This window comes from Fukomys damarensis, unplaced genomic scaffold (genome assembly GCF_012274545.1).
Source record: "Fukomys damarensis isolate Sample0158 unplaced genomic scaffold, DMR_v1.0_HiC HiC_scaffold_30, whole genome shotgun sequence".
Classification (NCBI taxonomy): Eukaryota; Metazoa; Chordata; class Mammalia; order Rodentia; family Bathyergidae; genus Fukomys; species Fukomys damarensis.
The window spans coordinates 37,870,398-37,888,027 of record NW_022900942.1 but is presented as its reverse complement, the minus strand read 5'-3'; the positions used below and the strand labels follow the sequence as shown (position 1 = coordinate 37,888,027).

Below are 17,630 nucleotides of genomic sequence, written 5' to 3'. Positions count from 1 at the left end.
CTGCCTTAATTAGGACAGTCTCTTGCAGACTACTCAGCCTCCACAGGCTGGCCTCGTTTGAGTAGACGTCCCAAGAAGAGCAGAGGGCCCATCCTGCTAACCCTACAACCTTAGCCTGGCCTCACTTGACCCATGAGCCACAACCAGTCTCTTCCTAGAGGAATATTCTGGTTGAGGAGGGTGTGCTGAGCTCAAAGTAAGACCACCACCCATTTCCCCGAAGGGATCAACTCCACTGGGTGTTTGCAACAGACATTCAGCAAAGTCCAGCTCATCTGTTTCTTACCCCTCAAAAAAGCATTCTCCTCTAGTTTTTCAGACACAATTGATAAATGCTTTGTATACAGCAACCCACCTCATACCTCAGCTGCGGTAATGTAAGATCCTGACATATCTGTAAAGTTTGGAAGATGGGGAGAAAGGGAAAGGAAGAAAACCAGAAAATGTCCCTTCTTTTGTTTGAGTTAGAGAAAGAGGACTACTTAGCAGAGGCAGATGAATAAGATTATGGGGAGGACTAATAAAAGGAGAGCTGGATTGGGTAAGGCTCCACTACACAGACGGTTCAGCCCCTGGGCCCGAAGCTTGCCAAGGACAAACAAAGGGAGTCCCTGCCTTCTTAGAATGTACTAGGTCAAAGGAAAAGAAAAGACAAGACAAGAAACTCAGCTATCCTCAGTTGGCAATTTCCCCACAGTGTTTCTTAGTTTATTAGTGGAGTCTCCCAAACTGCTGGAGCCCACTAGGAACCAGACACCTCATTACTGGATTAAATGTGTGGCCCTGTGCCAATGCTGAGGACACAAAGAAGAGCTAGATATCAGGTCTTCCCAAGGGGAAAAGGCAGATCCTCTACCAAGGACACAGGGATGCTTATGACACTTATGCTGTGTACTCAGAGGGTGTCACAGAAGAAGCACAGAGAAAAGAGTGTCCAGCCTGGTCCAGATAGGGGAGATGGCAAAGGTCACAACCATACATCATCTGTAAAAGTGGCCAGACAAGAGGAGTGGCAGAGGAGGAAGGGTGTAGAGCCTTCCACTGAAGGACAGAGCCTGGAGGGGTGTGGGAGGGGGGGGGCAGGAGGGTCTCAGAGAAAAAGGAGCCAGCTTGGGAAATAGTTTGCAGGACTTGGTAAAAAACAACAACAACAACAACAAACAAACAAACAAACCTGGGTGTCACGTACAGGCAGGAATTGGCCCCAGGAAACATTTCAGATGGGAACTCTGAAAGCAGAAAGGTCAGTCAGAAGGGCCTGCATTAGTGCAATGACAGAGGGGCTGCAAGGAGAGAGTGAACTCAAGAGATGTTTATGATTAGACTTGACAAAATTTGTTGAGCAAATAAACCTAGAGGGTGAAAAGGGAAGAGGTTGGCCAGAGCAGAGGGGACATGTGCTAAGTGCCCAGCTAGAACTGGAGCTGTGCTGGACAGTGTACAACACTATTTCATTTTTCTTTTCTCTCTCTCTCTCTCTCTCTCTCTCTCTCTCTCTCGTATTGGGGATTGAACCCAGTACCTTTGCACTGAACTACATCCCCAGCCCTTTTTTTTACATTTGGAAACAGGGTCTCACTAAATTGCATCACTTGGGCTTGAACTTGCACTCCTCCTGTGTCAGCCTCCCAGAGTGCTGCCGTGAGAGGTTTAAACCACCATGCCCAGCTTTGCAACACTATTTCATTCAACCTTCACAATAGCTGATGCAGCTGGAGTCTTGTCCTCATTTCTGAGATAATGAATCAGAGCCTCCAGGGGCTTTGGGAGCTTCCCAAGGTCGCACAGCTGCTAAGCAATGGGAGGAAGTGCCGAATCCAGGTTTTTCTTTTAACTGCAACAGTTGAGGGTAGGTTGAGGTTTGAGCTTTGGAGCAGAAGCTCACGAGGTACCAGTGGTCACACCCCAGATGCTCCTGGGGCCTGGCCTGCAGGGGAAGGGGGCTAAGATGACAGGGCAGGGGATGCTGGGAGCAGTGAGCAAATGGGCATTTTCTGCAGGAGGCTCTCAGCAAGAGAAGAGAACCCTGAGGAAGCTTCATAGAAGAGTCACAAGGGAGCCCGAGGAGAAGCGTTCAGAGAGGCAGGGAAAGAATAGATTGGTGCACACAGGAGAGACAACTTCAAAAAGACCGGAGAGGCCACCACTGTCTGATGCTGCACAGCTGTCAAGAGTGAGACCTGAGAATTCACCCCTGCCTTGGCCGACAATCTTTACTCTGCCAATTTAGGATTCAGAACTGACTCTGCCTCCCCTTCCTCGCCTCCCAGGTAACTGTCGCCAGTCAGGGACTTCACAGCACTCTGCACTGAGTGCTCCAATGTGTGTTTGTGGGATGCTTCATTTACCAGTCACACCCACACACACCAGACTAAGACCCTGGAGGGCTGGGAATAGATCACCACTTGTTCCCTGGCCCCTAGCACAATGTGTGGCACAAAATGAGCACTCAGCAGACACTTGGCAAATGACTGGTGGGAGCCAGCACTCTGCTCTCCCTTTGTTGTCAGAAAGTACTGCCCCTGGCTCCTCCTCATACTCAGCAAAGTCCAAGGCCAGGATCCAGTTATCTGCAGCATCGGGTGATTAGTGACAGAGTTGCCATCACAGCATTGCTGAACTGGTCCCAGAGGTCTGTCTGACCTTGAGTCACATTCTTTCCTGTTTGGTTAAGCATTGAATCATCCATAGTGTTTTGCTGCTTTTCAAGCCTGGAGCAGTGGGGTTAGCACAAAGAAAGACATGAGAGCTGTTTGGTTCATGGGGAATTGATTTCTTCTGAATAAAAATGTAACTGGCAGTCCATACCTCACAGAGAGACAATGACAGGACTGTCAGTGCAGAGTAACATGGCAGAGGACTTCCAGAATCAATGCCCAGATCTCTCTGAGCCTTTCAAAAGATATTTTCTCCTACAATCATCGGCTGTAGGAGAAAGGATGTGGCCTGAAAGTCTGGCAACTGCATGAGTCCCAGTTGAGCTTCTAGCTGGCCGTGTGGCCCTGGGCACACTCATGTTGCCATATACCCTTTCTGGGCATCTCTTCTCACCCAAATCATGTGAAGTTGGCCTCAGTTCCCCTCCAGGGCTCTTGTAAGTGGCCAGTACTGCTGCAGGGAGCAGAACTTGGAGAGGCACCAAGAGCAGACGCTACCTTCTGCATCCAGGACAGCTCCCCAGAGCACCTGTTTCTAGGGCAGGACCTAGTACCACCCTGTAGAGGCATCCTATTGGGTTCCCTCTTGTTCTAGCCATGGCAATACCAGCTGGGAAGCTGAGACTGATGTTCGAAGGTCACGTTTAGGGGGTTCTACAGACCTGAGTGCAGTGCTTTCCCTTGGGTGCCTGACCATGGACAAGTCCCTGAGTTGCCCTGGGCTTGACCTCCTCACCTAATCATGGAGCCTCCTTACCTGAGGGGTCTTGTGAGGATGGATGATGATGCAGGGAAAGGGCTCAGTGTAGGAAAGGGCTCATGCTGGGCACAGAATGTGTGGTCAATCTTAGCTCTTATGAGAATAAATAGTTATGGCTTTCATCCATACATCATAACCATTTTTAAAAATAAGAACTATAGAGACTCTAGAGAGCTAAGCCTCTCATTGTAGAGATGAGGAAATGGAGGCCCTGAGAGAGAGAAGGAACTTGCTCTAAATCCACAAGCATAATTATGGCCATGAGTGAGGTATCCCACTCCCACCTGAGATGGATCGCAGTCCTCCTAAAGGGGCCCTGGCAGGAACAGATTCCACCCCATACCTTCAGCTATGGAGATCCTAATGTCTGAATCACAAAGGCTCTGGCCCCAACACTGCCCACCCAAACCACACCTGTCCCCAGAGGGCCTCTGATGGAGGGTCTGTCACTCTCAGTAGAGTCCAGGGCATGACTTGACCAGGTCCCTTCCCTGATCCAGCCTGTTTCCATAAGTGGGACAGATGGTGTTTAAGATCCTTCCAGTTCTGACATTTCACAGTTTCAAGAACTGGGTTCAACTAACTGAACAGTGGCTAGAAATCTCAGCTAACTGGAATCTTCCCCAGAAGTTCCTTTCTTGGGAGAAGTAGGCAGAGCCCAAGAAAGCCGTCGTCATCCACTGTCCTGTAAAGTTAATGCCAGCTTCCCAGCTGTTTGGGCCTCTGTCTCCTGACTGCCCCTATTTTTATAGACCAGCAGACAGGCTCAGGGAAGCCTGGGGCTCACAGCCCAGATCCGACCTCAAAACACTGGTAAAAATCAGCATCCAGCACAGCCCAAGCATCAGCACCACACACTTGCAACAGAGCCCAGAGAAGGAGGCCTGGCAGAGAAAGGGGTCTGAGGAGCCAGGAGGGCTGCCCAGTACTCTCCTCTGTCTCTCCCCGAAGGGCCTGTGGCTTTGCCTGTAAAACAAGGTGGTAAGGTGGAAGGTGCCCGGCTCCCCACAACACAATCAGGAGCTGCTGGCGCAGCACACAACCTGCAGGATGTGTACCATCTGCCTCCACCCCTAGAAGACAGAGCTAACGTCCTTCTCACTATGTCTTTCAAACCCAACCATGCACCAGAGAAGAGCAGACTTTCCAGAAATGTTTAAGGGAGGGAGGAAAGAAAGGAGGGAGGGAAGAAGGGAGAGAGGAAGAAAGGAAAGAAGGGAGGGAGGGGGGAGGGAGAGAGAGCTGAAGTCTTCCAAGCACTAACACTCTACAGTTCCACAAAGCTAAGTTCAAAGACAATTCACCAACAGGGTCTACGGGGCACAGTCACACTCAGGGTGGAATCACAGCAGGGGAAGCAAAGGAAAAGAATTTCATATGTGACTGATGTGTGGCTACTCAGCACAGGCACAGATGACTTCCCAAACCCTGGCCCCGGAAGTCCCCGGGTGTGATGATGCTCGGCGTGCACTGTGGGGTCCCGCCTTGCCAGGAGAAGCCTCAAGGGTGCTGGTGTCAGAGGCCCCACTGGCTTCCATCCTCGGAGCCCATATATGACAGGCGGCACTTTCCGGCAGACGGTTCCCATTCAGGAGCATGATACAGCAGGATTCTGCAGTACTCAGGAACATAGAGAGGAGCGGTGCTTTATAAATAACTTCTGGTTAGAAATGGAGCTGAAAATAGAGAGACAGAAGAGGAAGCAAACTGCTAAGCACTTATTGAGTCGATAATATTGGCTTGGAACCCAAAGTGTAAATGGCTGGGCTGGTTTCTTTCCTTCTCTTCATAAGATCAAAGACAAGATGAAACCCAGAGGCACCAAGACTGTGTCTGTGTTTCCCAGGAAAGGTTTATACGGATGTGGCTCTCAGCTGCTGGCATTTTGGGGAAGATGCTAACACTGGCCTTGGTTAGATGTCACCAAGGCACCTGATGGGCACAGCGGGGTGGTGTGATGGGGCTGCCCAGCTCTGGGTGCTCTGAACCACTCTCTTCACTGGAAGGTCTGGCCGCTGGGTTGGCCTCTATGCTCTGAGATTCTGGATAGAAACTGATGGCTCACTCCTCATTATAAAACTCAGGAACCAGAGGTCTGAATGAAATCTTAACTGTGCTCAAGTGTCCTGTCTCCTCCCTCTAGACCATCCTTCCTGCCTTTGGCTGCTACAAGGCCACAGCAGTTTGTGCTCTCTGGGAAACTGAAATCGAGTGGAAATGTGCTTTATTCACTTGCAATCCCCAGGATCCCTGGTTCTGGGGCATGGCCCAGCAGCATGCTCCCCGTGGACAGGTGGAGGCAGAGATGGGAAGCCCAAATCCCTGCCTCCCTGCCCCAGCGCCCAAGCGCGGACTGAACTACTGAGGGAACAGCCAGGCCCCACCTAGCGGCTCCCAGTTCCAGAGGGAGGGAGAGGAGGAGGAGGAGGAGAAGAGGTTCGTCTGGGCAGCCCAGACCCCCAGCCTCAACAGCAGCTGCAGGGACCCGTGTGTACTCGGAGGATGCCGCGGCTGTGCAGGTGAAGGAAATTGAAGATCTCTGAAGGCATGGCGTGGAAGCCGGGCCGGGGCTTGACGTTGTCATAGTAGTGGTGGGTGATGTAGAGGCCGGAGGGGTTCATGGGGAAGGCCCAGAAGCCAAACAGGTGCACCTCCTCGCAGAGCTCCAGCGCCGCGGTGACCAAGATGAGGCCGGTGCTGATGCGCTTGGCGCGCACTCCCAGGCTGAGCCAGTAGCGCGACACGTTGACCAGGTACTGCGGGTGGAAGTAGTAGACGGCCTGCGGCGACTCGAAGTCGTCCAGCGCGTACTTGACGCGGATGGACACGTCGGTGTTGCGCGTGTTGTAGAAGGCGGGCAGCAGCACCGACGCATTCTCGTACACCTGCAGCACGCGGTAGAACGGCCGCCGCCACTTCTCCAGCTTGTGGAACCTGCGCAGGGCCAAGAGTGAAAAGGAGCTGCAAGGTCCTCGCCCTGCACTCATGGGGAGGGGCCTCAAGGTCACGTGTGCCACTTTTCTCAGGCACCTCAGCAGATGAAGAGTGGTCTTTTTGGAGGACAGTTCCGTTTTTGCAAGGATGGGAGGGGTGAGGGCAGGGGGAAGTAGTTGAGAAGTGCAGGCTTTCCTAGGGCACCAACATCTCTCCCTAGCACTGTCTTCCCCAAGGGCCTCTGTGATGCGCTCAAATGTAACTGCCTGTCCTGCCTCAGCCCTGCCTCCCAGCTCCCTGTTCTCAGCCTGTTGATCTGGTGCCACACCTTCTCCAGCACGGAGAACTGCTCCCTCTCCTTCATCCCCTCCCGACACTCCTCTACACTGCACAGTGCTGGCTCTCTTGGGATCCGATGCAGTTTAACAATTTCCCGCCCACCCCTTCCCTCCCTTTCTCTCTCTTTCCCCCTCCCCCCTCTCCTCCTTTCTCTCCCTTCCTCCCATGCAGACCCCTGGAGGGGAGCAAGAGCTTTGCATGGAGCTTTTCCTGTGCCACCTGGATGCACCAGGGAGGACACTGCCTGCCCTGGTCACACCCTGGAGTTAGGACCCATCCCTAAGTGACGGCGGTCTAAACCAACACTGTCCAAAAGAAATAGAATGTAAGCCCCAGTGTAATGCTGAGTGTTCTAGCAAACACATTTAGGAAGTGGAGGAAATTTTATATTTTATTTAATCCAATATGTTAAGAATACTATCATTTCAACATTAATACAAAAAATATTTGAAAACCAATGTTATATTCCTTTGTTTGTATTAAGTTTTGGAAACCTAGCATGTGTTTATGCTGACAGCTGGCACATCTCAGCCTGGGACAAGCCCCATTCCCAGTGCCCGTGGCTGCATGTGACTGTGGGCCACACAGGACCGGACAGCTCCAGAAAGAGGGCCACTGACCTCTCTGTGATGATGCTGGGGTTCACAGTGACAACATCTGTCTTCACCCCCACATCCATGGTGTATTTTTCAGAGATAGGGGGCAGGTTGCACCTGCAGAGGAGACACGGGTAGAGTCATTCTGCAGGAGGCCAAGGAGGGGCAAGGGGAACAGAGGGGTGGCGATCATACAAACAGAGGGATGCAGAGGCTGCCAGCTCAGCGGGACTTCTGTGGCCAGGCATCAAGATAGTGTTCCTTCTGCTATACATCAGGCATGGGGACAGCAAGCAGACTTGGGCCCTGATCTTTCTAGAGTTTCAGGCATGGGGCAGAGAAACAACCTTCTGAAACGTGTTACATGCTGCTGCAGTGCTGAGCCTCTGGCATACAGGGTCAGGGCCCTGAGTGGACAGAGGAGCAGCCCCTTAGCTGGTGGCCTGAGAAGACTTCTCTGAGGAAGCAACACTTAAACCAAGGTCAGAAGGAAGCACACTAACAAGAGATGGACCGACTAAATGATAGATGTATGTAGTGATGGATCTTAGAACTGCAGAACCCAGTGACAACAAGTTGCACAGAGTTCACAAGGAGAGCAGCTGGTAGAAAACCCCTGTGGTAGGGAGAGTCATGGCCCCCAACAATGTTCCTTGCACCTGTGAACACGGGCCTTACACAACAAGGCAGAAGAGACACTGCAGCTTCAACTATGGGAAAGATCTTGAGGAGCTTATCCAGGACTATCCAGGTGGGGTCAATGTCATCACAAGGGTCTTTGGAAGAGAAAGTGATGTGACAGTGAAGGAGAGAGAAGAAAATGTGACAGCAGAATCAGAACCAGACTGGAAAAGTCTGCTTTGCTGGGATTGAAGGGGCCCCAGCTGAGGAGTGCAGGCAGCATCTAGGGGCTGGACAAGGAAAGAGATTCTTCCTAGATTCCCCAGGAGGATTGTAGCCCTGCCACCACCTTGACTGTAGCCTGAGACTTCTGACCTCCATCCAGGGCTGTAAGGTGATAAAACTCGTGTTGTCTCAAGCCACTGATTTTGTGGTAATTTATTATAGCAGCAGTAGGAAGCAAACTCCAAATAAGCAAAATTTAGCAATAAAGTATTCAGGGATACATCAACATGTAATAACAGTTTTTAACAATGAGGGAGTATTAAGTACAAAATTCAGGGTAATTATTACTTTTTGGTGAAACAGGCAAAATGAAGGAGCACATCCATTGATACAATGGCTCCATACAAACATTCTGCTTCTTAAATGAAGTGGTTGGTTTACAGATATTTGTTTTATTGAGCATATATATTTTTATATATGACATACATATATATACATACATATTTTGCTATATATATGATACAGATATTCTCATCAAATGCTACATAACGAGAGAACTGTGAAAAGTGGATGTTAACTGGGTGAATTTGGAGACCATGAACATTTCAACCAGAGATCTAATGCAAAAGCCCTAGGATAGAAGAGAAAAAGAGGCCTCCAGGAGTGACTGCCACACAGAGCAAGGGGAATGGTGGAAGCTGAGGCCAGAGAGGAAAGAAGGGGCTAGACTCCATCCAGGAGAAGCCATGGGCCTGTGGAATAATTATACAGAAGAGCCCTTTATAACAGGACAAGGACTATCACCTGTCTTATAATCCAACCATACCTCTTCTATCAGACCATGATGGAAAAAAAGCTGGTTTGTATTCTCCTTAAAGATGCACAGGTGTGCGTGTGTGTAGACAACTACCATTTATTGAGCACCTATGACATGCAAGGAACTATTGTAGGATCACACGAGACAGTGATAAACTCAGGGGTTATTGCAGATGCATAGCTGGGCATTGAGAGAAAGCACCTGCTGCTATGACATGGTTGAGGCAGAGTATGACACTCAAGCCTAGGACTCTTTCCCAATATCATACCATCCAGCAGGGGTATCACCTGGAGCATGGCAGAGACTCCTGTCTCCTGAGTGTACACAGCAGTACTCAGTAATACTTTGCCACTGCAGCACTGCCAGGGCAAAGATAATGGCAGTGAAAGGACCCACAGTGTTTCCAAAAATACCCCAAATATCTACATGCCACAACAGGTCCAAGACAGCGGGACAGAGGGCACCTTTGGGGAAAGTTTCCTCTTCCATTCTCAAGCTGAAGGCCTGTTGTGGAATAGCAGGTAGACGGCATGGCCAGAACCACATCTCTATCTATGACTGTGTCCGATCCATGTGATCCTCACATACAATGCCCCCCCCGAAGAATTGTTTTTATCTAAAAAATAGGATTAATATTAAAGGCAGTATTTTTCTACTATAGTACATGTTCTGCATTGCTTGAAAATCTTACTCTCAATGAGCATTAACTCATTTAATCCACACACATGCACACCCAATGTGGTCACCCTTACCAGCCATCTCAGAAAACAGAGGGAGAGTGGTCAGGTTATTCACAAGTGCAAGGTACCACAGTCCCTGATTCAAACCCAGACTGCTGACCTTGGAGCCTGTGGATATAATCACTCTGCCACCTTCCCAGGATGAAGTTCAGGAGGACCCCAGAGATCTGGGAAACTCCCTGAAGGACCATCTTTCAAGAGGAGGCCTCCGTTGCCTGCCTTGGCAGGGCTGGGTCAGGCTCAGCCCTGAAGTTGGGGAACACTGTGGTGTTGGAGGACTCAGCCTCCAGCTGGACTCTGGGTGTATACAGCTGACTGGAGACTGACAGGGAGGTGTCTCTAACACATGCCACCCACCCATCTATGGTGGTGATGCTACTTCTTCCTTCTGGGAACAGAAGGCTGGGTTTGCATGGTCAAGGAACCCATATAGTGGGAGCTGCCTTTATTTTAGGACCTCAAGTCACCCCAAACCTTCTCTACCTTTATTTCCCAACACTAATTTTGAGTAGCCTAACCATAGTGGATTCATGGCCCATGAGATCCCATTGCAGGCTCAGTCCAAGGATCTTTGCCTTGGGCTCTTATTTTCAGTGCATCATCCTTAACCAGGGTAAAGAGGAAGATGAGGATCCCTAGAGACACAGAGGAGGCTCTAAATAAGGAAAATGAAACACAAGGACCCATCTCCAGCATAGTTAAAGCAGAATGAAGCTAAAAGGCTGTTCTGTTCCCAGACGTGCTTGTGAGTGGGAGAGCCCAGCAGGGGAGGTGGCTGCCCCAAGGACCCCACTGTTAGATGTTGGCCCACATGGGGTCAGTGCTTTCAGGGCCCTTTGCTCTTTGCATGCCTCTGTTCTGCAGATGCAGAAAATGAGGACCTGAGAGTGCAGCAGCTTACTCAAAGGAGAGGAAGAGACATCCCTAAGTGTGAGGGTATACAGGGCAGGGAGTGAGCATTAAGACCCAAGGTGGGGCCCCATATGATGGAAGAAAACTAGGGCAGTTGGCAAGGGCAGGCTGGGTGGTTCTCCTACCGGAAAACGAAGTCAGCACTATTGATCTCCTGTCCGCAGCGACTGTTCTTGAGGATGCCTCCATTGCCCACCACTGCACACTTCTTAAACTGAGAGCGGTAGTAGGGCATGTCCTGGGGGATGGGAGAAGACAGGCACAGCTGTCAGAGCCAACACTAAGTCTTCCCTCAATGGGGCTCCCACCTCTGTAACCACATCCATCTCTGTGAGCTCTTGGCCCCAAGAGACAGCCTCAGAGGGAATGTGAGAGACAAGTGAGTGTCCACTTTACAGATGAGTAGAGCAGGCAAGACACTTGTTATTGTCAGTGGCTCCAAAGGTCCCTCCCATCTCTGCCACCCAGGGCCAACTGGGCAGCTTGCCTCCTAGCTAACAGCAGCTGGACAGCTCTTCAGGACAGGGGTTTGGCTAGTATCGTGGGCTTCTGGTGAGACCAGCTGCCAGGAAGAGCCTCATGGAGAATCAGGCTAACTCTGAAGGTGATGCTGCACCCATCTGTGGGAGACTATCCATAGTCATGGTCCCCTTTCCCAGGAGAGACAGGCTGGGGGCCCAGGACAGGGGAAGCACATGGACCTCACAGTCAGTGGCGGAATCTACATTGTTAGACTTTACCAGAGAAAGCAAAAAACCGAAAGTCATCTTTGAAAATACCATCCAAGACTTACTGTGTTTTATATGGGAGTTTCCCACATTTCTATAAATCTAGAGTTATCTGAAAATATCAATTTCTAGGCTCTAGTCAAGAACTATGTAATCAAAATCTCCAGGGTACAGATAGCAGGCTGACAAGCAGAATTTCCTGCAAACACAAATGAATACGTACCTGAAGGGCAGTTTGAGAAATGCCATCCTACGTCAAATGCTCTAATTTGGGGATCAGCAAATTATAGCCCAAGGGCCACATCTGGCCTTCCACCTGTTTTTTATATGACTCAAAGCTGAGAATGTATTTTACATATTTAAATGGTTGGAAACCATCTGTTATGGCTTATATCTAGCTGTTCCCCCTAAAGCCTCATGCCCTCACAGGTGGAGCTTTTGGGAGGTGACTGAATCATGGGTGTGACGCTGGACTAGTCCACAGATGGGTTTATAGCTGGCTGTGACGATGGGAAGTTAACCCTGGTAGGAAGAGGTGGGTCACACCGAGTGTGGCCCTAAAGGGTATGTTTATATTCCTTCTACTCTCTTGATCCCACTGCCGCTTCTTCCTGCCTGCCACTTCATGGACTGTTTCTCTTCTGCAAAGCCCATTTACCACGCTGCAAAATATGAACTAAAATGAACTGTTCCTCCTTTAACTTGTGGGTATTGGGTATTTTGTCCCAGCAACAAGAGAGTAACTAAGACACAATCTAAAGAAGAATATTCTGTAATATGTAAAGATTATATAAATTTCAAGTTTCTGTGTTATTGGAATGTGGCCGCCCTTGTTTTTTTTTACTGATGTCCATGGCTGCTGTCATGCTGGGACAGCAGAAGTGAATAGTTGTGACAATGATTATGACCCGCAAAGCTCATTTATTACTTGACATTAGTGGCCCTACTGGATTCCCCGGGCAGTCTGTGTACTGGCTCTCCTTGGACCCACAGGTCATGCCAGGCTGTTTCACATCAGGGTAACCTGCATGCTGCAAGTCTACCTGTCATCAGTCTCATGCTCCAGGACTTATGAGACCTACTTTGTAGAGGCAGCTCAATGCCATAATGCCATGACACCCTATGACACCCTTTACCTTCAGCTTCTCCCCTAAGCCATCAGAATGCCTGAGTCTTTACCAGTGCACTTTGGAACTAGTAACAGGAGAGAGGGGAGCATTTTTTTAGTGCCCCCCAGCACCCTCTGAAATACGGGGATACTCAAGGCCTCAGGTTTCTGTTTTACCTGCACACACCTCCATTTTGCATTTCTACCAACTGGGCCACAACACCTTGCCTTAGGCCTGGAGCTTTCCATACATGGTTATGAACACACCTCATGCCACCTGCCTCTGCACCCCTTCACAACTGCAGAATTGTCAGAACCAGTGGAAACGGCAGCTTCTGGGGCCCCTTAGCAGTGTAACAGGTCACAAACGTGGATCCTGCACTCTGCAGCCCTCAGGCAGGGAGCCACCATGCTTGCCCACTTCCTAACTTCCCCATGTGAAAGGCAAAAAGAAGTGTCTCTCTTCACTATGTCTCTTTTCAAATGATCTGTAATAAGCAGTTGAACCTCTGCCTGGTCCAAACCCCAGTGTTATAGACGGAGAGGCTGGAGCTCTGAAGGACAAAATGACCACCTGAGGTCATCTGAAAATCTTACTGTCTTGATTTGGATTGGGTTGCACTTTCTTGTGTGTCTGCTTTTATTCCTGTGCCTACCTCAGGTGGGGAACAGATGTCAACCTCACATCCAGCCCTCTGAACAATAACCTCTGCAAGCAGTGTTGTAGCCAGAATTTTAAATATTTTCTTGCCTAAGTCACACAAGGGTGGCCAGTAGGCATTGGTTGTGTCCAGATAGGAAGCCCAGTGGAAGATCTGCTGCACAAAGACAATTGGTCACCCAGGGCCAGGTCATCACAGTCAGAGTGTCACATGCAGAACCACAGGGGCACTGCCACAAAGGGCCACGGCAGGCCTGAACAGAGTTCACCTTGGGGAACATGCGGAAGATCTCCTGGTTGATGTGGTAGATGCCACTGGTGTCCACCTCATACTTGAGCTTCGTTCCCAGTGGTGTGTTCTTCTGGGTAGTGAAGAGGAAGGCAGGAGCGTTGCAGCACCGGGACAGAGTGGACCTGCCAGGCAGAGACATGGGTGATACTGGGCAGAGCAAAGCCTTACAAAGAATAAAAGGGCATAAGTTGGGATTCTTCCACTCTCAATTCCCATACTCATTCCCATTCCACGTCTTGCTTGTGCTGCCTCCCCCACTTTGCAGGCCTTCTGTGCCCAGGCCTTCTGCCTCTCCTGCTATGGCCCTTTCAGGGCCCAGGTCAGGTTCCTCCCATGAAGCCCTTGCTGTTCCTGTCCCCACTTACTGCATCTGTTTCTGGTACTGCAGCACAGACTGCGAGCCACATACTTCATTACCTGCTGTCTCCCTTCCAGACTTGAAGAAAAACCCCCATGGCAGGGACTGCACCTTGCCCAGTCCTGCATAGGACTAGTAACACATATGTTCGGTAACCAGGTGCCCTCTAATTGCAAGACTGACCAAGCCCCAGCAGAGCTTCACTCAGGGCCTGCCAGCATGCCCCTGCTTCCTGGAGACACATTCTTCCCACTTCATTCATCCAGCCTGAACTGAAAGCTCAGGGGAGCCTCAAACCCACAGTAGATGCTAGACCAGCTGCCGACCTCGTATGATTGGCTGAGAAAACCAAGACCCACACCATCAGCAGAAATGTGCAATAACAAGTATTCAGAAACCAATTTAGGAATAGGGGAGGGTCAGAAAACAGGCTAGTGGCTTGATACTGGCTGGCTTCCTGCAGAAAGTGGACACTGGTTCCAAGAGAAGTTTTTAGGAGTTTTGTAATTTAAAGAAATGAAAAGATCTCTGTGATTTTCATCTCAAAACTATTCAGTCTTGAGTTACTGAAGATTAAAGTTCTAATGTAAGGCTTTTTAAAAATTCCCATGGGAGAAGGGGCTTGGTGAAGCTCCCTGGGCACCTGCCAGCCAGAAAGCTTGGTTTTCTGTCTTCTCTGCAGCAGGTGCTCCACCTGGGAGAGCACCTTCCAGGGCCTGCCAGGGAGGCTCTGAGACAGGGCCAGGTCTGGGCACATTTTTCTCTCCCCTGCCCTGGAGGCCTAAAGCCTGGCCACAGAAAGTGCTGGACTTGACCAAGGATACAAATATCGCTTCTCTCATGTTGGGGGCTGAGCCCACAAGGGTGCACCTTCTCCAAAAGCAGCAGCAATGGGCTGAGCACTTTCTGAATGCCTCACCAACGCTGGCTCCAGGCCCAGGCACAGCTGTGACCAGGCAGCCCAGGGGAATGGAACACCTGCTCCATGAAGTCCTGCAGTGACCAGAAACGAAGGACGAGGAGGAGATTCTTGAAAACTCTCACCAAGGCCTGGGATGGAACCTGCGACAGGGTTAACAGCCTTGTGGCAAGAGGTCTGGATTCAAATTTCTGCTCTGTCCTCACCAGTCGTGGGGCTCGAGAAAAGAATCCCTTTCTGAAACTCAATCTTGTCTGCCCCTGGAAAGTTTGCTGGGCTCCCTCCCATTGAGGGAGACTGACTCTTACTAACCAAGCTTACAAGTAACCGATGTATAAACCGGAACACCCAAGTGTCAGTTTAGAGGCAGCTCAGTAAGGAAAGGCCCTGCTACAGGATTCTGTTCGTGCAGCTGAAATGCTCATGTCTCATTCTCGCACTGCACAGATCCTGCCAGCCTGAGTGAAGAATCTCATCATTGTTCCAGGACCTTGAAATGAGAGCAAAGGGAGACAACTGAGTGGCCTTGAAGGTTTTTCTATTTAGAGCACAACAAGGCCTGATGTCACCTCCCTTCCCCACACCTGAACCCACTTTGAATCCCTCAGCCCACATAGCATCAGGCTCTGGACTGTCTGATCCTTGCTACAAGCTCCCCCTTAAAAATGCCATCCTACCTCTAGATGTGGCCTGAAATTGTCACCAAAGGGGATAAATGATTTCTAAAGAAAATATAAGATCCTTGGTTACATTCACTTTTCACAGTCAATTGTGTAGACTCCTTTACACTCAGCTCCTCAGTACATTTAAACTTGAAAATGAGCTGCCCAAGTCCAGTTTAGGCATAAATCACAATTTCACAGCATAAGGTCTACTTGCACTAAAATAACAACAGAAGTCGGCAGGACTTTAGAGATGGAGGGGATCTTAAAGCTCCATTAACGACAAAAGAATGTTTGGATGTTGCTCATCTGCTTGGCTCCCACAAGAGATCTTTAAGATAAAGCTCTTGCCTCTCTGGGAGTTTATAATCTGTTAATTGTGGTTAGAGAGTAATTAGGAAAGAATCAACAGCAGAGCCGAGATGCCTGGTGTGGCTGTCAAAATGCGGGTGCTCGGAGAACATGTGAGGTTGATAGGTTAGAGCCACAGTCCAGGAGTGGGAGGTGGGGACAGAGAGGCCATGGAGGACTGCGGGGAGACCTAGAGCAGATACCTTGTTGTTAGAAGGCTCAGTGAACCCAACTGTGTTCTGGGGTGGCAGCACTGCCCCATGGGGCTGCTGCACGGCCTGTGGAGCACAGCAGATTGCAGGGCCCACCTTACTCTGCTGGGGTCAGAGCCTCCCCACTGTCCAGATTCCTAAGCTCCGTTAGGGTCATGTCAGGGCAGATGCCTGCCAAGAGCTGGGCCTTGCAGGATGATGAAGGCTTAAAGAGGTGACCGTGGGGGAGCCACACCAGGAGAAAGAATGACAGACAAAACCGATAGGTACTTGAACTGGTTGGCTTCGGAGATGTTCATTGTCCACTTGCACATCTGGAGGTTCTTCCACCGGTCGAACAGCTCTGACTGCTTCACCCTTTGGGGGAAGAACAGAACCAAGTGTCATCATTTCTCATAATGCTCCTGCTCTGTACCTGTCCGCCAAATCCAAGGCTCATGCTATGTTTTAGCTCTGTTTTCTTATTCCCTGTCTTCTTGACGCTCTGGTATCTGGAGCCTTGCTGCTTACTGGTGTGCAAGTCTCCTGCCAAAGTACCATTCGTAGAAGCAGTCCAGCCCTACCCTTTGGCCACCTTCTTTTCAGCAAGCCACTGCCCCCTTCCCTAATTATCCCAGAGCCAGGTATCAGACGACTCCATAAGTATCAGATCCTACCCAAATTATTTAACCTAGCCTGTCCTAAACCCGCCTGCCCTGCTAATTCTTCCTGGCCATTTCCCTCCCATGCAAACTACACTAAAGGTCTTGTCTGTGCTTCCCCTCACTCCTGGCTCCTGACCAGCCCTGGTGTTTGTTTCCCTGTGGTCCTGTGTGGTATGGTACAGTGTGCCTCCTGTTTCTGGGATCTGTGAGCATGAAAGCACCTGCTCTGGTAGAACACCACATTGCACTCAGCACAGTAAGGCTCAAGGATGTGCTATACCCTTCTCTTCCTGCCTTCTCAAGGACAGATCATAATTTTCCAGTGACAGACAGGCAACAATGAGAAACTTGAGATGTGCCCTCTTCTCTGCATAGCCAGCCACCTGCCTGGCTCTGTGCCTGGGGAGTTTAAACATCTCAGCATTGTGATATTCCAGGCGCTCTGAGGAAGGGAGCATCTAATCACAGAGGTGTATACCTTTGGCTAACACTGCATAAAGAATTCATTTTTAGTTATCATTTATATTTACAGATTAATTATTCTGCATTCTTACAAGTTTCAATGCTGAACCTATAGTTTCCAGAAATATAGCAAAACAGAGACACTAGATACATACTGTACAAATGAGTGAATGAATGAATGAACCAAATCAAAGATTCAAGTTCCCAGGAACAGGAGTATTTCCCTTTTGAATACTCCCTACTCTTCCAGAAGAGTCTGTGGCCATGTCTTTCTCTTTTCCCTTTCCTCTTCTTAAAATAAATTGTGCTTTTTACAGACAAATTCCCAGGAACACTAGCTGATGACTGTGAAATCTTTATGTGCACTGACCCCCCCGCTTTTCGTGGCTTCTCTTGTCCTTTGCCAGTGGCACCCGGCACCAGAAGCCATACATCATACTCCAAGCCCTCTCTCCCACATATGTGATTCAGTGTCTCTGTTATCTTTCCCTACCCTTGGTTACTCATCCTCATTTCTGTGAAGATGCTGCTTCTGGGATCTCACCCAGGCTATGTCACCATGGATAAGTCACAGAAAGCCTCAGTCTGCTCATCTATATAGTAGAGCTACTATAATTCCTGCCACCTACTAA

General features: G+C 49.7%; 1 protein-coding gene across 3 annotated transcripts in view; it reads right to left on the bottom strand.

The window, feature by feature from the left end:
• Positions 1-1,608: 1,608 nt before the first annotated feature.
• St8sia5 (ST8 alpha-N-acetyl-neuraminide alpha-2,8-sialyltransferase 5) overlaps positions 1,609-17,630 on the bottom strand; it is a 92,376-nt gene continuing 76,354 nt past the window's right edge. For all 3 annotated transcript variants that reach the window (XM_010621648.1, XM_010621649.1, XM_033757444.1), the window contains 5 exons: positions 16,163-16,249; positions 13,368-13,512; positions 10,727-10,839; positions 7,311-7,403; positions 1,609-6,351 (listed from right to left, as the gene is read on the bottom strand). In XM_010621648.1, the coding sequence (XP_010619950.1) occupies positions 5,883-6,351; positions 7,311-7,403; positions 10,727-10,839; positions 13,368-13,512; positions 16,163-16,249 (907 nt within the window). In that variant the 3' untranslated portion in view covers positions 1,609-5,882. The remainder of the gene's footprint in view (positions 6,352-7,310; positions 7,404-10,726; positions 10,840-13,367; positions 13,513-16,162; positions 16,250-17,630) is intronic.